Source organism: Eutrema salsugineum, unplaced genomic scaffold, assembly GCF_000478725.1.
Source record: "Eutrema salsugineum unplaced genomic scaffold, Eutsalg1_0 scaffold_4, whole genome shotgun sequence".
Lineage (NCBI taxonomy): Eukaryota > Viridiplantae > Streptophyta > Magnoliopsida > Brassicales > Brassicaceae > Eutrema > Eutrema salsugineum.
In genome coordinates, this window is record NW_006256686.1 from 3,577,537 (window position 1) to 3,599,309 (window position 21,773).

The 21,773-nt window shown below is 37.8% G+C and overlaps 1 protein-coding gene across 2 annotated transcripts; it reads right to left on the reverse strand.

Annotated features, from left to right (window-relative positions):
- On the reverse strand, nt 1-1,808 carry LOC18013612 (YDG domain-containing protein At5g47150). 2 transcript variants are annotated; one of them, XM_006418460.2, is made up of 2 exons: nt 1,701-1,808; nt 1-989 (listed from the first exon to the last, which is right to left on the reverse strand). In XM_006418460.2, exon 2 carries the CDS (start codon nt 983-985, stop codon nt 17-19), a length of 969 nt encoding a protein of 322 aa, XP_006418523.1. In that variant the 5' UTR covers nt 986-989; nt 1,701-1,808; the 3' UTR covers nt 1-16. The 2 variants fall into 2 exon arrangements, with proteins under 2 accessions (XP_006418523.1, XP_024009655.1); XM_024153887.1 differs by lacking the exon at nt 1,701-1,808 and adding an exon at nt 1,391-1,507.
- Nucleotides 1,809-21,773: the final 19,965 nt, after the last annotated feature.

Sequence of the window (21,773 nt, forward strand, 5' to 3'; positions counted from 1 at the left end):
CTTAGATTTATTTCATTTAGCTGAAACTCAACCGAGGTTGACCAGGAATTCTACAACGCTTAAACTTGTACACAGTCTTACCTCTAACATCTTTCTCTGACCAGTATTTTTCAACCAAATACAATCCATCATACACATACCGTTTCCCTTTTCGATCCAATCTCCCTTCGCCACGTATCACTCTCACCAAACTCTTCTTCTTCATGCTATTAGCCAAAGCCAAATTACCTTTGATCAATTTCTGATCTTCAGTTTTCTTTTCCTTGCTAATCACGTTCCCTCCTTCACCTGTGTAAACTATAACACCAGAATCGAACTTATCACCGTAACCATATCCTTCTGAAGCAACGATGCTTGTCGCGAGGTTAACATCTCCAGCTTTCATAAAATCTATCCCACACCTGTTCTTGAAATGAAGACCGACAACAAGAAGCTCAGTCTTGTACTGAAACACATCTCCAACTTTGATTCCAGGAACCGATCCAATCCTCTTCTCCGTGTTCACTTGCTTCCCCATCTTCTCTAACACAGCTTGAGTTTTTAGGTCTATTCTGTTTCTACCACAGAACAAATCTCCACCAACCCTTGCTTGTTTCTCTCGCTCCAACTCTCTGAAAATTTCTTTGTAGATACGCAACGCCTCAAGGACTTTCTCACGAGGAGTAGGATCATGTTCAGAGCTTCTAAGCGCCGCATCAAAACGGCCATGACCATGAACAGAGTTTCTAATCTCCGGTTCTTGTTTGAGACAGGTTCCTTTAGGTTTAGGAACTGCAACAAGATCATAATCATCAGCGTATTCAAACTCTTGTTCTGGTTTGAGACAGATTTCAAAAGGTTCCCGAGATGCAAAAACATGATCAATCCTCGGGTTCTTGATGGATCTCTGAGGATGATTGAACCCAGAAGTATCAGAGTGAGTTCCACAACCAGGTGGGAAATCTCGAATCGCGTACACAATTCGTCGCTTAAGAACACAAGTCATCTTCCTGTGGAAACATTACAAAGTGCAAAAAAAAAAAAAAATCAATTTTTTTAGTAATTAATCACTAACCCAATTCAAAGATTTCAATTTCTCAACACAATCAAAAGAAAAGGCGAAAAGTAGAAATTTTGGTAACCCTGAATCGATTATTGTTATCTCTAATACCCAATTTTCGTTCTCTCTAACAGAAATCCGTCAAAAAAAAAATCTCGGTTTCTCAGCTTTCCATACCAAAAAACATAAAAATTCGAGAAAGACCTTGAAAATTGCAGAAACTATATGACCACAAGGACCTAATTTGAGGAGCTATATGAACTCAGAACGATATGAACACAGATATCTAATATGAAATTTCCAAAGGATCTTCGTGAGTGAGAACATTAAGAGTGGAGAAAAAATACAAACTTAGATAATCTTTTTCTCTATGAGCTTCAGATTGGGGAAAAATTTGGATCTTTCCACAAACGATTCAACCAAAGCCTACAGGTTTTTGGAGAAAAGTAGGGACTTTTTAAGCAAAATCAGGAAACGGAGATTTCAAGTATTTTTTTGTTTCTCGGTAAACATAAAAAGCAGTTTCATGAGTAAAGACGAAACCAGTGAACGAACGAAAAACGCGAATACGGTGAGAAAGACAAAATTCGAGGGAAAAATCAGATGATATAAAAATTCATAAGGAAAAGAAAACAAAACTTTGAATCCATAAATGTAGTACCAGAGAATCGCGAAGAGTGATCGATCTTCTTCTCCTTCTTCTTCTTCTACCTCGCGTCGCGTGCGTTTGTCTCCGGCTCTCCCGAAACAAACAGTCACCGGATTGTTGAAAAAGAAGTAGTGGAGGGTTTTGAGTGATTAATTTTCTTTACTTGAAAATGATCCCGTTTTACTATCTTTAGCTTTCTAAATTTTTCTTTTGACTTTTTCATCTTTACAGTGTGTTTTTGTTACCCTCTATTCTTTTTGTACAGACCAATTGATTTGAACAATGATGATGATTTATATTAAATAATATCAAAGCATTGTCTTTTGTTTTCTTGACTTCCATGATATAAAGAATCTTCAAGAAAAATGCAGAATCTTGTAGTTGATCTTCTAAAGTCTGGTTACGCTGTCCATTTGTCCAATCTACATCTGAGAATGTTTGTAAACGAACTTAAGAATGAGCAGAGTAAAAATGTCCTTGACCTAGATTTCCTTCAAGTATATCACAATTCCATGAGAAGCCTTAAGATGATGAGTTTTTGTTTGTGGTAAGTACTGACTCAACTTGTGAAATATCTGTCGGTGTAATTGTGAGATAAAGTAGATTGCCAATGACAATGAGAGCTCAGTACAATGTTGCATCTTTAAGCAATTCACCACTTTCAACACTAATCGTTTGAAGTCATCTCTCGATAAGATTGTGTCTGAATTTCAACCAGCATTTATTCTACGGCGGCATATATCCAATAACGTGATGATAGTGCACAAATTTATGCATACTTAGAAATCTAGAAAAAAAATTCCCAAACATATATGACGACTAAAACTGATATGTATAAGGCCTATGATCACGTTGAATGGCGTTTTCTTAAAGAAACAATATGTGGTTTCGGTTTCTCAAGTCTGTGGATTGGATGGATAGTGGCTGTTGTTTAATCAGTAAGCTGTTTTGTGGAAGTCCACAAGGGAAAATTACATTGAAAGCCTGAAAGGGGTTTACGCCAATGTGATCTGGTACTTTTGTATTTCTTCATTTGATGTTATGAGCCATCTTCAGATGTTAATGATTGAAAAAAGAAGGGTAAACAGAATCAAAGTTGGCAATGGAGTTCCAGCTTTTACGCATCCTCTTTTTGCTGATGACTCGTTTTTCTTTTCCATTGCAAACCAAAATAATTGTTCCACAATTAAGAAGGGTTTTTCATATTTTATGAACTATGCTAGTATGCTCTGGCCAACGAAAAAATCGATGATCACATTTGGCTTAAGATTTCCCAGAGATAAACAAGAGCGGCTCAAACTAGTTAATAGAAGGGTTCATTTGAAAATTGGGTAGTTTTTAAGTTTTAATTTGAGGAATGGTAGTTTTAAATTTTTATTAGTTTTTAGGTAGTTTTGGTAGGACCATATTTTTAAAACTCTAAAATTACCCTTGTGTCTTAGAGAGAGAAAGAGATAAATAGATATGTCTTTTAGAGAGAAACAGATACAGAAAACCACGTAGTCCCAACAAAAAATGTTTACATGCATGTTTACACGCGCTTCTAAGAAATAAATATATTTTTCTTTTTCTATTTCCTATTTATATGATAAAAAAATAAAAATTAATTATTTTCTCTCTCTTACTTTTTTTAAAAATTTCCCCTCAAATCTTTGATTATATATTTAATTCTAAACAATGAATCAGATTATGACATTTACATAAAAGTTATAGTTTTTTTTTCTACACATATAGAAATTTGAATTTTTTAAAATGGATATTATTAACACATATACGTGTACGTGTACACCTGTGCAGTGTACACCTGTACGTGTACACTTATGCAGTGCATACTTATACATGTACACCTAAGCGGTATACACCTAAGCGGTGTACACCTAAGCGGTGTACACCTAAGCGGTGTACACCTATGCAGTGTACACCTATGCGGTGTACACCTATGCAGTGTACATATATGTGTGATATACATAAATGTTGTGTATTCATATGTAATATACGTGTATGCAATATACATATTTTAAACCATTACAATTAGAATAAATTTCAACAAAACTATTACTAATTGGTGTACACACCACATGTGAAAAAAGTATATACATCATTTACGATACTAAACACACAAAAAAGATATTATACCGTTAAAGAAAAACATAAATTATAACAATCGTATTAATAAATAGATGTAGAATTCTATACCCTAGATGGGTAATAGTGAACCCAAATAACATATAATTATTAAAATCTATACCTTAAATAGCTGATAGCGACACAAATTGAATAACGTAACCTGTAAACTAAGAAAAAAATATTAAACCTTGATGAATACTATTCAACCATTTGACGATACTAAACACACAAACGCAATATTAAACCTATAAAGAAAAACATAAAGTACAACAACCGGAAAAACATTAAAATGTAGAAATCTATATCCTAAATGGGTAATAACAAACCCAAATTGAATCATAGAAAATATGGCTACCATATAGAATAATCAACTATAAAAAGCTAAACCCTAAATTAGTACTAACGAACTTAAATTGAATCATGTAAAATATGACTACCATATAGAGTAATTAACTATAGAAATATAAACTCTAAATGGGTAATAGCGAACCCAAATTGAGTAACGTAAACTCTAAACCATAAAAAAAAAATACTAAACCTTGATGAATACCTTGGTATTAAAATATTAAGTTAATTTATTAAAAAGTTTTAGAAATATTTTTATTTTCATAAACTTCTAAGTTAAGTTTTGGATGGTTTTTAATTTTTTTTCATTTTTTGATAACTTGGAGTGGTTTATTTTTATAATTGTATATTTTTAGTTTATGTTTTTTATTATCTAAAAGTAACAATATTTATAATAAAAAAAGAATAATAAGAAAAAAAACCATCAGCAATTTTGAGTGAAAAACCACAAAAACATGGATTTTGAATTTCGTTTAGAAAGTGGTCATTGTTTTCAAAATACAGTTTTTCTAAATTTTTAAAAATCTATTTTCAAAAATCTTAATTGGATAATAAATAAATATATATTTATGAAAAAACAAAAACGGAAAACTGTTTAAATAATTTAAAATAATTACAGTTTAAAGTATGTGGGAAATAAAAAAAAATTATAATAATAAAGAAGGTTAAAAAAGTATGTGGGAAGAGAGAAAATATAAAAGAAAAGAAAAAAAGAAAAAACATATAATGGCATATTCGTAAATAAATTAAAAGGTTAGGGCTTAATAAGGAAAGTAAACAGTAAAAACCATCCAATCCTTTGTCTGATTTCAAAACTACCCATTTTTCTTAAAAACTTAAAAACTACCCATACAGCAATTTTCTCATAATAGAATCCAACATATGGAGGTTTGATAAATATCTTCGTTTACTCTAGCAAGTTGGCCCAAAGAAAACATAAATGTTCAATAATATCATTAATAGGGTCAAAACACCAACTTCATCTTGGAATTCGAGATGTTATCCTAGACCAGAAAAGAAATTTTACTAAAATTGGTAGTGATCTTTATGTTGATTTAATCGATGTTTTGCTTTAAGCTTCCCTAACTATTATTTTCCAACACATAAAATTACAATGTCAAAAATTTATCGCATGAATCTTTTTTCGATCATATACTTTTTCTTTCAACAACTTTTGTTTTTCATATTAACTTTGAACATATGTCCTATTAGTTCACTTAAACATTTATCTTATGTCCTTTTCATTTATGTGTGTAATAACTATCTTTTAACTTATGATCTTTTGATTTTTATTTTTGAATATTTTGATACATTTAACTCTATTTACATAAGAGTAATTGCACTAAATACACATAGAAACTTTCGAATTTAAGTGCCACTAAAACGACATTGTGCCAACCAAATTGTTCATGGGGGAAAAGTCTGAGAGACCCCTATATTTGATCCTCGAAGGCATGAGGAGTGGAGGCCCATTCAGGTTGCGTGTTGTCAGGAAACCGACAACAATATCCAACGTTAGAGATTTCTTTTTAGAGTAAAGGGGGCTTTTAGGGTTCACGCCAAAACCGTTTTTGTTATCTCTCAGTGTATACTTTTTGGTTCTTCGAAAGAGACGTTTTTAGGTTTTTTATAAGGCGGTTCCGGAGTGATTGAAGATTGAAGGCGCTGTCGAGGTATTTCTTGTGTGAGCGAATGCCCGTTTGGTATTTACGTTTATCGTCGTTGTGATTAATTTCAGGGGTTTATTTGGCAGATGTTAGAAATCGAACTTCCTAGAAGGATTATTTCTGCGAGTGACGAGCCTTGGGGTTAGAGGGTGATAACTAACCAGAATTCATGATTATTCAAGATCTCGTTTCAGCTTTATGTTGAGCTCGATTTCATCAGAGATTCGCCGCTCGGAAAATTGCTTGATATACCGTCGAAGCCGGCGTGGTCTGGGACATTCGGCTTATTTCTATTAGCTCGTCAGCTAGAGGTCAAGCGGAAGAACGAAATCTGGATCTTATTCGCCGGCTATCCCATCAGGTTCTCGCTTAGGGAGTTCAAAATTGTTACTGGTTTAAACTGTGGAAAACTTCCTCCGAAGGAGAGCAAGAAAAGGAAATCACCACACTATCCTAACTACGACAGGCTTTTTGATAATAAGGAAGAAGTCACTATTGAAAGGGTAATTTTTATTCTCAAAAACAAACACAAGTTGGATAAAGAATCTCGGATCAAGATGGCATGTCTTGTGTTGGTTGATGGTATTTTAGTCCCTACAGTGCACTTCCCTCAAGTGAAAGTTGTCAAGAAGCATGCTGAAATGACGGAGGATCTAGAGGCGTTCATGGAATACCCGTGGGGACGATTGTTATTTGATATGATTGTGTCGTCCATTAAGGAGAGAGATCTTTGGAAACTTGCAAATGCAAACGTGTGCAGGGATTATTTGCTGCCCTTCAGCTAGTAGTCTTGGAAGCTGTTCTTGCCATCATGGATTGTCTGAATCCAGGTGGATCTGCTGAGGTTGACACTGATGATGACTTTTTTCCCCGTCAGCGCCACCATCTCCAAATTAAGCTTAACCATGCACTTGAAATCGTTGAGTCATGCAAGGTACATGTTGTTCAGTAGTAGGATGAGTTAGATTTTAGCCGTAAACTTGGAAAAGCCAAACCTTGAAACCTTAGCTGTTAACATGAATTGGAAAGTTTTCGGATAATAACTAGTTATCTGATATAGAATTGTTGATTATAGATAATTTGTGTAGTAGAAAATCAAAATTTCAAATTGTCGCTGTTTATGATAAACTAGTTATCTTGCTTCTAAGAGTTTCCAGGATTTATTTTCATTACATATGCCGTCTGTTATCTGGACAGGTTCGCGTTAACAGTATTATTCGTCCACATATTGAGTTCGACCCTGAGGAGGAAGATCTCAGTTGGTCGGATGACTCTCCGGACCCTAAGGTTGATAACATGCTCAAACTTATCTCCGAAGGCTTCAAATTCAAGAGCAAAATGTTTGTGGGTGGTAGGAAACCATCTGAAATTGTTGTGAAAGCAAAGAAGAGGAGAGGTGATCATGGCAGGACCGGTCCTAGTAGAAGTCGCAAAGGTAAGGAGAAAGCAGGCTCCAGTTCTAGTGCAACTCCGGAGGAAACCAGATTGTTAGATCTACTGGAGACGAAGTTATCTGAACATGATATCATTTAGCAAAAGATTTTGCTGGTTTACTACGACAGAACAACAAGGTTTTGATCAACTCATTGACAAAGTGGTTAACTGAGAACACTGTTATCGAAGAACAAGTGATAACACCTTCAGCCTCTAAATCAGCTTATGAACAGTCCAAGCAAATCGACAGAAACGAAAACAGGAGAGACGGCGTCCCCACCAAAGAGGACCGCCCTAACACTCTTAATCTAACGTCTCCTTCGCCCATTGAAGACAATTCAGGTGGGGAGCGTGGTGAGAGTAGAGGTTTATCTGTAGAAGAGATCACCGCATACTATGCTGACGAAGACAATGTGGTATGAGTCAACTTTGTGTATGATGCCAAAAAACATTGGTTTCGTGCCTTCAAGTTAACTAGTAGATGTTACCACGCAGGGAGAGGGGGACAAATTTGGAAATCCTCCTATTCCGACTCCAAAGAAACACACTGTCTCGGTGGAAGAGGTAATGCTATGAGTATACCGGTAAAATTAGATATTTCGTATTAATTTACTGACACATTTTTGCAGGTTTTAGGTTTGAACCGACCAGACAAGCAAATGTCCGACCCTGAAGGGCTGAAGAAAAACGACACGGTTTCCGTAAGTTTTCAGCTAACCTAATTAATTGTCAACGTACATGTAACTGTTAACGTCAATGCCTTTGCGGGTTGCAGAATCAAAACGAGAGTCATGACACAAATACGCAAGCAGTTGACTGCACTGCAGAGGAAATCACTGGCGACATAACCAATCTTTGTACCCCCGAGGATAATCCAACGACCGATCCCTATGTGTTACCGCCAACCGGCGATGTAAGTGTAAGTTATCAATTAATTTAAATATACATAATTAACTACTTCCGTTTTTCCAAAGATAACGTTATTAACTGTGCTCTGCAGGATCTGGGCGAAAGGCAAGACACCAATCTTCCGGGAACAACTGACAATACTGCCGAAGAAAGCCCTCTTTATGAGCAAGCAGCCTACCACCGGAGATGGATGTTTGGTAAATGCTAACGATGGTTGGGCTCTAGTAGTTTATCAGGTAGGGGTAACTGTTTTTTTTTTTGTTGTTAACTGTTTTTTGAATGATGTGGGATATTAACTGTGCGATTAACAGGACTCGCCATCAGAAGATGACATTAGCGGTGTTGCAGACAAAGTAGCAATAGTTGATGATTCTGAGGTAGTTCTGATACTGTTGTCAACATCTTGCTATATAAGTTAGATGAATTTATAGTTAACACATTTTATTTTTCTCGCATGGATAACAGCGTCAACATAGTAAAATTAAAAAAATTTAGCGTAAAAAACCAAAAAAATTATATTTAAAAATCAAAAAATCCTTAAACAAAATTAAAAAATTCCTAAAATTTTCCAACTACTTCACGATCTCTTCACAATTCCAACTTCCTCTATCCAGTACTCACAATAGAATACCGTTATCGATCAAGTTATTTTTTAAAACTGTTTGAGGTCTCGCTCTCTATCTTCTTTTTCTTTGACTTCCATCTATGAAAATCACATTTTTTTTATTGTTTGTTGAATTCACAAGATTCTTGACGGAGATCGAGAACTTTCACTTATTTGATCGAAACGATGGAGAAAGGTCGAGCAGATGAAGAAACAAGTAAGTACTTTCTGGTCAAGATATTGAAAACAAGCTTCTCCACGCGCATCTTGGAAGACAGGTTCTTCACTTTTCTTATCCGATCTAGCCCTTTACCCTGAAATGAGTCAAATGACCAAGTCTTTGATTCTCTAATTTTTCATTTTTAAATTCGAAAGCTTTTGTCGTTTTCCTTAAAAATCTGTAAAGTGCAGCAATTTTATCACAACGTTTTGAGAAAGGTGAGAAATCAGAAGTCTATCAGTGATCTCTCTCTCTGATTCACTACAAGAAAACATGAAATTAGCGACTGCCATTTACGACGGATAAAACAGTCGTAAATAGTTCCGACTGTTTAGCGACTGTTGTACGTCTATTTAGTGACTAATGTAATTTAGTCGTAAAAGGGTCGCTGATTTGTTGCCAATTAAAACAGTCGTAATTTGGTCGTTAATTAACGACTACATTGCGACTTGTGCGGCGGGTCGCATAATTTATAACACGTGTTATGCTGTGCAGTCGCAGTTTAGTCGGAAAATAGTAGCAATGTAGTCGCAAAATTTTCTATATATACAGCACAACGCATCTCTCTTCCATTCATTCACAAACACAATCTATAGAAGCTCTGAAATTCTGAGAGCGTTTCTAAGATATAATGTCTGGAAATTTCAGTAATAATATTAATAGAGAGTGGATGTATAGACGGATCGATGAAGAGACGGGAAATTTCTCAACGGAATTTGTTTCCGGGGTGGAACAATTTATGAATTTTGAAAACAACCAAACGCTAGCACAGAGTAATAGCGGTAAATTTTACTTTCTTTGTAGTGTTTGCAAAAATAATAAATTTTTGCCGGGGAACAAAATTTGGAATCATCTGTACAGTAAAGGGTTCATGCCAGATTACTATATTTGGTATAAGCATGGGGAAGAAATTACTATGGATTATGGAACTAGTTATGGTAATACAACTCATTTAAGTTGGAGTGAAGAAGATGTGGGTAATGTAGTAGGAGATAGATATGTGGATATGGTGAATGATGCATTTCATGGTAATTATCATCAAGATGATAGTTATCAGAATGTACGTAACCATCCCCAACAATTTTATGATTTGTTAGAAGCTGGGAAAAAAACCATTATATGATGGTTGTCATGAAGGTCACTCGCAGTTATCTTTAGCTGCTCGGTTCATGCAAAATAAGGTAGATTATAATATGAGTGAAAAGTATGTGGATTCGTGGGCATCTTTGTTTACGGAGTATTTACCAGAAGGAAATCAGTCAACCAAGTCACATTACGAGACAGAGAAATTGATGGGAAATTTGGGGCTTCCGTTTCATAAAATCGATGTTTGTATTAACAATTGTATGATCTTCTGGAAAGAAGATGAAATATGGGAGGAGTGTAAATTTTGTCAGTCACCCAGATATAAGCCTAACGAAGGACGATGTTCACGAACCAGAATACCATATAGTCGTATGTGGTATCTACCTATTGGTGATAGATTAAAGAGGATGTATCAGAGCCAGAAGACTGCAGCGGCAATGAGATGGCATGCTGAAAACCATGCAAAGGAGGGCGAAATGTGTCATCCCTGTGATGCTGCAGAGTGGAAATATTTTCAAGATCTACATCCCCAATTTGCTGAAGAATCCCGTAACGTGTATCTTGGGTTATGTACAGATGGATTCAATCCATTTGGCATGTCTCGTAATCATTCATTATGGCCTGTGATCTTGACTCCTTATAATTTACCCCCTGGTATGTGCATGAAGACTGAGTACTTGTTCCTCACAATACTGAATTCTGGGCCAAATCATCCGCGTGCTAGTCTCGATATCTTCCTCCGACCTCTTATCGAGGAGTTAAAAGAATTATGGTCAACTGGAATCGATGCATACGATGTATCTTTGCAGCAGAATTTCAAACTAAAGGCTGTGCTGATGTGGACGATAAGCGACTTTCCGGCGTATGGCATGTTGTCAGGATGGACGACCCATGGTAGATTGGCTTGTCCAATTTGTATGGACGATACAAAGGCATTTTATCTGCCTAGTGGAAGGAAGACGTGTTGGTTTGATTGTCATAGGAGGTTTCTCCCTCATGGTCATCCATTACGAAAGAATAGAAAAGACTTTTTGAAGGGTAGACACGCTATAAATGAGTCACCACCACATTCTTTGACAGGTGAACAAGTTTATAGTGAGCGAATAGAAACTGTCAATCCTGCAAAAACGTCTGATTGCGGTGGAAACGGTCATGAATAAAAGATGCCCGGATATGGGAAGTGGCATAACTGGCACAAAAAGTATATTTTGGGAGTTGCCTTACTAGAGGGACCTCAATCTCCGACATAATCTTGATGTGATGCATATAGAGAAGAATTTCTTTGATAACATCATGAATACTCTAATGAGTGTTGCGGGTAAATCAAAAGACAATATCAAGTCAAGGTTGGATATAGAACGATTTTGTGATCGGGCACACTTACATCTTGCTGAAAATGGTCAAGCTCCTTTTCCAGTATACACATTGGAAGAAGCTGATAGAAGAAGATTATTGGAATGTGTGAAAGGGGTACAATTTCATGACGGTTATGCGTCAGACTTAGCTGCTTGTGTTGATATAGAAAGAGGAAAGCTTTCCGGCATGAAGAGTCATGACTGCCTTGTTTTTATGGAACGGCTACTTCCATTTATCTTTGCAGAACTCTTGGACCGTAACGTCCACCTAGCATTATCAGGTACTTTAGTCGATTTAATGGTACATACATGTAAAATTTCTGATTATAGTAATTTATTCTGAATTGAACTTTAATATATCTAGGTGTTGGAGGATTCTTTCGTGACTTATGTTCAAGAACTTTGCAAAAAAACAGGGTCCAAATCTTAAAACAAAACATAATCCTAATCTTATGCAATTTGGAGAAGATTTTTCCACCATCATTTTTCGACGTAATGGAGCACTTGCCTATACATCTTCCTTATGAATCTGAATTAGGAGGCCCCGTGCAGTATAGGTGGATGTATCCTTTTGAAAGGTTTTTTAAAAAACTGAAAGCAAAAGCAAAAAATAAAAGATATGCATCAGGATCAATTGTTGAATCATATATCAATGACGAGATTGCTTATTTTACAGAGCATTACTTTTCCGATCATATACAAACGAAATCAAGGTAAACTCCAAAACTGTGAATTCATATTTATAATTAGTCTATAATGGCCAAGGTAATTTTACATTAATATGTGAATTCATTGTTATTATTAAATATTGCACAGGTTAACAAGATTTGACGAAGGTGAAGTCCCTATATATGATGTCCCTGGAGTTCCTGATATATTTACTCACGTAGGTCGGCCAAGTGGGAAAATGCATGAAATATGGCTTTCAGAAAAAGATCACAAAATTGCACATGCATATGTTTTGCGAAATTGCGATTACTTTCAACCCTTTGAGAGGTATATCGAATTTCATCCTTTTCAGATGTATAATCTAGTATCATTTCTAGTATCATTACTTTCAACCCTTTATACAGGATGTTTGAGGATTATATTTGCACAAAATATCCACAACTATCTGATAAAGAAGTCGCTAAAAAAAGAGCTGACGAATATCCTTCATGGGTGAAGAATTATGTACGTTTTCTATATGTTTACTAACTATGTACGTTTTCTATCAACAAATTAGTAATGTATACATATATTTATATGTGCAGGTTACTTACTGGAACGCCACAAATCCTTTTCCTATTTGGGTTCAGGATATAGTTCACGGACCAGTCAATAAAGCCAAAACCTGGCCTATTTACTTTACGAGAGGATATTTGTTTCATACACAGAGCCATGGCAGAGGACGGAAGACATGTAACTTTGGAGTGTGTGTTAAAGGAGAAAACTACACCGATGCATCTGATGAAGCTGATTTTTACGGGATCTTAACTGATATCATACAACTAGAGTATGAGAGGATGGCAAATTTGAAAATCACACTTTTCAAGTGTGAGTGGTATGACCCTTTAATTGGTAGAGGCACTCGAAGGAGCAATGGTGGTGTCGTTGACGTTCTTTCATCAAGAAAGTACAACAAATACGAACCATTTATTCTAGGTACGCATGATATATAAATATATAAATTTATATCTAACTCAATAAATATAATGATGATATATTCATTTGGTATTCATATTTGTATTCCACAGCCTCCCAAGCAGATCAAATATGTTATATTCCATATCCAACCCGAAAAAAACCAAAGCAGATGTGGCTAAACGTCTTACAAGTGAATCCAAGAGGGAATATTTCAGGACATTATGAAGATAAAGAACCAACTCTCTTGCAACAAGAGAGTGATGATGCTGTTATGTTGACCACAATTGAAGATATCATTGTTGAAAATCGAGTACACAGAGTAAACCCGCTAAATCTCGATTTTGATGTCGGAGATGCAGAACCAGAAGATGAATTTATGTGTAATTTATCATCATCTGATGATGAAGATGAAGACGAAGAGAATCCTTATTAATCTGTGTATGTTTATGTTTACAAAACATGAATAAAATTGTTGTGTTGTAAGATAAATTATGTTGTTTTTTTTTACAAAAAAATAGAATTTTACCGACTGAATAGCGACTGATCTCCTACTAAAGGTCCAAAATTAAACTCGCTAATTGAGCCCAACTCTAATCCCATTAACAGGCCCAATAATTTTACCAAGCCCACTAAACCCCGATTAACCCTTAATCGCGAAAAATCCCCAAATCACTTTCTATTCCACGAACCCTAATTCCCGAAAATCCAAAAGCTCCCTTGAAATCGATTCCTTTTCGATTCGATTCCAACCCTAAATCGACAGATAATTGATCCCATACCCTTCTAAATCGATCGATAAACCATAATTTTCAGTTCTAATCGATCGATCTTCTTCTCCTCAAACCCGAAACCCTAATCGATCGATTCCCAACGACCTTCGATATCAAGCCTCTCCTGGAATCCGATGGGTGGCCGTGGAAGGAAGAAACGCGGAGGAGCACGAGGAGGAGCCGCCGTAACTCCGTTACCCAGTCGGTATGATTTCATACCGGCAACATCTCCACCACCGCTGGTCCCAACCTACGCGCCGACACATGTCCGAGACTATTCACCGCCGATGGAGCTCTTCTAGAACTCGCAACAAGGAGGCCCTGAGTTGCAACCACCGCTTCAACCTAGAAGGTCAGTGCAATCGTAAATTCGATTCTCTCCATCTCCTCAACACCGCTTCCAAGACCAACCACATCGGCAGCATTCTGCATCACCTCAATCTCATCAAGGAGCTTCCAGAGCTTCTTCTTTCTCTCAAACCGAGCCTCTCCATTATCTCAAGAAGGAGGTAATTCTCCACACTCTCAACAAGCTCATTATGACGGTGAAGAAGCTGCATTTCCAGATCCTTCTGAAGAACAAGACAGTGCTGTCAATCTCTCTGAAGACCAGCTTCAGATTCTTAATGACTTGCTCACAAAGCCTGGAAGAGAGGCTTATACTACTGTGTTGTCTCCCATAGAGAAACCGGGTACAACGTGGTAAGTCTACTTCCTCTAGGTTGATTTGTTTCCTTCTTCAAATGATGATCTCGATGACTTCTTCCTTTGTTTTCTTTGTATGTAGGTTTTAGTCGTGACAAGTCCTCACTTACTCGGAAGATTACCAAGGTCTTCACCAACAAGTTTGATGGCCCTTTCTACAGCTGGACTCGTGTGCCTCGTGATAGGCAAGAGCGTTACTTCGTGGAATTCGCGGTAAGATCCTCATTTTCATTTATATGTGTTTGTTATTGAGTTTGTATCTATGTATTATTCTAACATCATCTCTTTGTCTCTTGTTATTGTAGAAAACTCACACCTGGGATCCCTTGATCACTGGTGTGGTTCAAGCCAAGTTTGAGAGTATTTGCAAAAGCAGGATGAAGGATATGGTCAGCACCGTTAGGACATCAAGAGTGCAACCTAACTGGATCGGCGATACACTCTGGGAACAAATGACTGAGCATTGGGACAAAGAAGAATCCAAAGAAAAGAGTTCAACCACTTCAGCTGCTCGGTTGTCTGAACGTGGCGGTCTTGGTCCTCACGTTCACTACTCAGGTCAGAAATCCTATCTGCAAATCCAGCAAGAAATGGTAACTTTCTACTCTTTTATTATTCATTAAGTGTTAAAGTCTTATGAATCGATGCATAACTTCCCATTGACATATTTTGGTTTATCATTTCAGGAAGAGGAAATAGGTAGACCGGTGAGTCTTGGTGAAGTTTTCATCAGGACTCATACAAAAAAGGACGGGAGTTATGTGGATGGAAAGGCAAAGAGAGTGGTTGAGACTTACCAGAAAAACTTGGAAGCCAAGTTGTCTGCCATCAGGACTGAAAACTCAGAGAATCCTGAGGGTACATCACCTCGTCGAGAGCTAACTGTAGAAGAGGGGAATGACTTGTTTCTACAGGTACGGTTCAGTTTTCTTATTTGGGTTTTTTTTGCTAACTCTTTTTTTTCCTCGTCGAGAGCTAACTCTTTTTTTTTGTATTCACAGTCCACTATTATGAGTGAAAGAGGAATACATTATGGAGTTGGTAGCCTCTCTAACTTGTATGTAAATGGCAAGAGGAAGTACCCAGGAAGCTCTGCATCCTACAACACTCTGCAGGAACAGCTTCAACAAGCTCAACAGCAAATAGAGCTCCAAGCGGCTGAGAATGCACGGAGTGAAGCAGAGTTTGCCAAAACTACAGCTGCGCAAGAAGCCAAGCTCGAGAAGCTCACGATGGTTGAAAGGTACTTGAATCAAACTGATCCACGGTTCAATGATTTTTTGGCTAGTCAAACTCCTCTATCGACCACTCCTGCTGCGAAGTCTCCAACACCTGCTGATCCGATAACTAATGGAACCTTAGAAGAGTAGGTCTCTTCTCACTTTTTTTAAAACCTTAGAACTATTATAATGTCCCGGAAACTTAGAAGAGTAGGTCTCTTCTCATTTTGTACTTCTCTATAATGGTTGTATATTGTAACCATTTTAGATTTTTTTGGTTTGTATGCAATGAATTTTATGTAAATTATTTTTTTCTTTTGCTTTTTATTCATTTCTCGACATCAGTCGGTATACAGTCGCTAATTCGAAGGTAAATGGGTCACGAAACAGTCGTAACTTGGTCGTTATATTTAACGACTAATTACCTACGACTCGTATATTATTAATACGACTACATTATAGTCGTAATTGAGTCGCACAAGTAGTAGTCGTTAAATTTGCCGACTACATTACGAATAATTTACGATAATAAATATCAAACGCACATTAGTCGTATTTCAGTCGCACATTAGCGACTATTATACAACTGTTTGAATTAGCGACTAAGAATTAGCAACTGTGTATTTCAGTCGCTAATCAGACGTACAATGCTGAGTTACGACTGATTTCCGACCATTTCTGCTGTCGCTAATTTTCTGTTTTCTTGTAGTGGATTGTTTTGGTTGGAGATTCTTTCAAAGGCACAGATGATTCTAGCGAAATTGGATGACTCAAGACAAGCAGCGAGAACGAGCGTGGAAGTTCGCTTAGAGAGGGAACGCGTGAAGGTTGAAACTCAAGTGGAGTCTCATGCCAAAAAGGCTGAAGCCAATAAAATGTCGATGAAAGAGAGAACGTATCAGTTGATGATAAGGAGGATGGCGAGAGAGAGAAAGTACAAGGAGTGAGTCAACGGCTGGGGTTGCTTGAAGCTGAGAAGAAGAAAGCACGTGTTCGCGTCCAGCAAGTACGTCGAGCAAGTACGCCGAGCAAGTACGCCAAGCTTCTAACTCTGTTTCTAACTAGCGTGAGATAGAGCGAAGTAAAATGATGAACAAACTTGAAGACAAATTGGAAAGCGTAATAATATAGATACTGAAGTTTTTATCTTTATTTTCACTTATTCTGATTGAATACTTTATTAACACGAAAAGTATAACCTCTAAAATTATACATAATCCAATTTAAATTTGATTTTGTGCGAGTTCAAATAACATCAGGATCAAGAGCTTATAGTTTCGATGATTTCTGATGATTACTAGCGCGAAGATTTCTGAGAGTATAGTAGAAACAGAGATTTGAAAGAGAAATATAAAATGTGGCAATAAAAAAACGACAGTGTGAAGGGAATTCCAGTTGGAGATGTCTGAGATTGGGAGAAATCAAACTCAATTTTTTTTTTTTTTTTGCTATGGTCAACAATCTAAGTAATGTTTTATTTAATGTAAAAGTAGTTTAAATATAAAAAAAAACTGACCCGTGCGTAGTCACGGGTGACAAAGAGGGAGCCAACATGTCCACCGATGTTGGGGTGTGCCCTTCCTTTTTATGGTTAACACCTAATATTTATTCATACATTAACTGTTAATTCCATTTGTGTTTTATAGGTTGCGGCCAAGAAAGGCGTAGGTGCCCGTTGCGTTGTTATGGGAGAGTATGTACACGATGCCACAAGGAAAAGCAAGCGTACCAAGATTGTTTCCACGAGGATAGATGAATGATTCGAATGTGACAAAATATTAAAGACATTGATCGGTCATGAAACTGAGGATGAAGTTACCAAGGCCAGAAAATTAGATGAGAAGGTTCGGTTGGCAATCAATACTGTTAAAAGGTAAATGTTACCTTCTAAGTTTTCCTGAATAACTGGACAAATTGAATCTAATAATGCTTTGTTTCGTAGATCACTAAATCTGGGGAATCTAATAATGCTATCCGGGAAAGACTTTACTGACCTTTTGGAAAGACAGAGAAACACCCCTGCGAAGGTAGTATATTAACATGTCTGAGTTTTTCTCTATTCAGACAAGGCCGTATGATCCTTTCTGATGTATATGTCCTTTGTGATATTATCTTAGGTAATTGACGGGCTAATCAGGTTTTCACGCTACATGCTGCGGATGGACATGGAAGATGGTACAGCTCTGAGGGTAGATTTGCTTGATACGAGGTTTGTTTCACAGCTAACTAAACTATACCCAAAGTTCACCAAACATCCAGACAGATCCTCATTCCCCTTCACCAAGGCTGTTGTAGACATGGTAATTGGTGTAGACGACGCGGATGGCATGCAGCTGTTTGAGAAAGCTGACTACGTATATTTACCGTTTAACTTCGACCAGCGTCACTGGATGGTTCTTGCTGTACACTTAAAAGAGCAAAGAATAGAGGTTTTGGACTGTAATATGGCTCTTATCAGCAACGGACGACTTGCAAGCGGACTGCAGCCAATTGCCAACATGCTCCCTTATCTCTTTAGATTGGTTGGCACTAATGAAGGGATGAGCCAAGTTGAGTTATCTCCATTTTCCATTGAACGCGTCAGCAGCATCCACCAGATTAGCTCACCTCATGATGCTGGTATGTATTCTATATTCCTTATCCGGACGCATGCAATTGGTGGTGTTGGGGCTTGCAGAGCGTTCGATGTTTCCCTCCTTGAATCAAAGACGAAGAAACTCATTTGCGCCTTAATCAGACACTACGCTGTTTAGGGTGTCCTTCGATGATTGGCGTCCAACATTTTCCAAACATTTGTCTGTTTGATTTCTTGTTATGTGGATATTGCTAGATTTTTTCTGGATAAGTATTACTTTGTTATCAGTTATCGGATTATAGTTCAATTTTATGTCAGTTCTTTACCTTTTTTCATGACTCATAAATTAGCTAGTTAACATGTTATACCTTAAAGTACAAATAACACATGTTAGAAAATAATAAAGTTAACACATATTACCAGTAAACAACCTCCGTTTTTTACCATCTGATATGTCTATATTTTACATCATTTAGATTTAGATTGCATCATAGAGTCCTCATCATGTGTTTTCTCATGTAAATTGAGTCTTTAGGCGTCAAAATAGGACTTAGGGCTTGCATTAGGTCCCAAAGAGTTTTGCATGTTTTGAAGTATTTATCAGGAGCTTTGGAGACCAATTGGAGCCTAAGAAGAGGAACAGAAAAGAAAACGGTGAAGAAAAGGGTCAAAAATGGTGAAAACCGCTTGGAAGAATTTCTCGGCCAAATCTCGTACCGGCTGGTCGGAAACCTCGGCCAAAATGTTTACCGGGTGCTCATTACCGGCCAAAAACCTTACCGATCGGCCAGAATCGAGTATCGAGTGCAAAAATACCACGGGACAAGTTTTTGACCGAGGCAAGGATTTTTACGACCAAAAAACTTACCACGGTACACAGCCCTCGGCCATTTTCCTTACCGCGGGAAGGTTTTTACGACCAAAAGTTGTCCTTGCCCGCGCAATTCAGAGATCAGCAATCCGGGGAACCTTCCGGTCCGAATCAGTTGGCGAGGTCTTCACCAAAGTTGGAGATAATCAAGCAAAGATTCCAGAACAGTTAGAATAATCCAATTCGGACCAGTGGAGAGAAAGATATGGCTTCCGGAGCATACACCAGCATTGCGCGTACCCGAGAACTGAACAGCGAACTTCAAAGATCATGGCGGACGGAGCTCCTCCTGTCCGAACCAGCTTACCCGGTCTTCACCAAAGTTCGAGCTTATTTAGTCATCTTGACTGTGGAACTGGTTCCAGAGCAATTGGAGTCGTGTGCTGAAAGTTACTGCTTCCGGAAGGTGACATGGTCGATACAAGCCTAAATGAGTTGCGATGCGCGCTAAGTGTTTTCACAAGCCTCGGTATCTCTACCTTGGCATCACTCAAGTCGAGGCTCATATCTTGGAAGTATTCTGGACTAGATTCGTGCCAAAGCCTTGGCATGATTAGATCGAGGCATGCATACGTAAGAACTGAAGCTGGAAACGTCTAAGTGTTGAAAGTACACCTCGGTGTAATGACCTCGGCGTGCATGCCGGACTGTGTTCTCCCAAGCACCTCGACATCATGACCCCTCGACATTTTATTCCGAGGTCCCTTGTCACGAACCCAGAATCAAGAACAGAATGGCTCAAGAACACACACGTGAGGATGGATCAAAGACTAGGGTTCATGCATGTTCTTGACGTGTTCTTCACGAGATCTTCATCTGGATCCTGACTCACATGCACACCTCGGCATGAAGACCTCGGCTTCACTTTCCGACACACCGTGGCACTCACCCATCAACCCAAGGAAGCGGTTCAGTACCCGGTTTGTTCCGGGCTGACCCGCGACACTTTCCCTTTGCTATAAATACATTTTAGGACCAAAAACCTAATCATCTTATCTTTTATCTCCATTTACGTTTAAGAACTTGCCTCTTTTGTGAAACCAGATTAATCTAATCCGATATCTTGTTTTTTGCATCTGAATCTTATTCTTTCTTTATTCTTCTTTTATTATCAGCATTAAACTCCTTAATTATGACCAGCTACACGTCTTGCAAAGGACTTAGTGAGCTCGTTATGATCAGTGAGTAGTCGTTTAAGCGGCTTTAGATAAGTAGATTAGGGTGCTTTCAAGATAGATTAGTGGGTTTAGGTGTCTAGTCTTGCATGTTTCATTCTTTAACCGACGAGATCTCTAGGCTGGATCCAAGCATATCACTTGAGGTTCAGATCTGAGGCATATCTCGCATCAAAAGTGTTTGTAAAAATGTCTGAACCACTCGGTTAAAGGTTTAAGAGTCTTTCATCGCGAGAGTGATAGTTTGTTCTCTTAAATGACATATTTGAACTGAATCTTATTGCTGATTGATTCGTGCTTCTCAAAAGACATTTTGGTATGAAGGAGGATCAGTTTAGATGTTTAATACTTTCATGAGAAAATTAACATGCATTGAGTTCAAAGTTAAATGAAATCGCTTGACAAAATAATTCATTAACCCATTAGTTTAGCTTGGAAGCACCCGAGTCGATTATCTTGTCTAGAGTCTCTTCCCTTATCGCATATTATCATCATCTGAATCACCTGTTTGTTGTTTGCATCTTGATTAGTTTAAATCTCTGTTTTTATTTAATTTTATTGCTTATTGCCTGTTAATCATCGTCACCAAACTTTTATCTTCTTGTCTTGATTTAAGTGAACAAATGACATAGGCTAGTGTCTCATTTACAAGCTTGGTTTGACACCCCTTATACTACTTTGACAAGGGGATTGATAACCCTTCTAAGAGCCTCAAAACTCTTAGTTATCAATTGGCGCCGTTGCCAACTTGTAGGAGCATTATTCTCTTGTTTGTTCTTAAGATCAAGACTTTACTTTCTTTTGTTTTACTAACTCTTTTGCAAGTTCTTGTTTTGTTTTCAGGTGCATGAATACCAGGTCTCGGAGCACAGGATCGCTTTTCCCATACGACGATAACATCGACAGATTAGAAAGGCGAGCTCGCGAGAGAGAACGGCACTTTGACAGACTTGGAATGGCAGAACAACAGCGAATGGAGCAACAGGCTCATGCGGCCGAGCACCAGGCTCAGGCTAATCAGGCGCAGGCAGGAAGAAATGAACAACAAGCCTATGTAAATCAGCAACAGGCTCAAAGAAACAAACGGCTTGCTCAGCAAAACCAACACCAAGCGAACAGAAATGAGCAACAAGCCCATCATGTTCATCCGCCACCGCCACAAGTTCAGAGACAACATCCTCCAATCTGTGTTGGAGAGAATGACCGAGCTAATGCGCACCAATGCCGAGCTGGGATTCAAGCTCCACCAGTTCAAAACAACAACTTTGAAGTTAAAGCTTCCCTGCTCAATATGGTGCAAAACTCCAAGTTCCACGGTCTGGCTGGAGAAGACCCTCTCGAGCATCTAGATCAATTTGATCGGGTTTGACTTAACCAAGATAAATGGCGTCTCCGA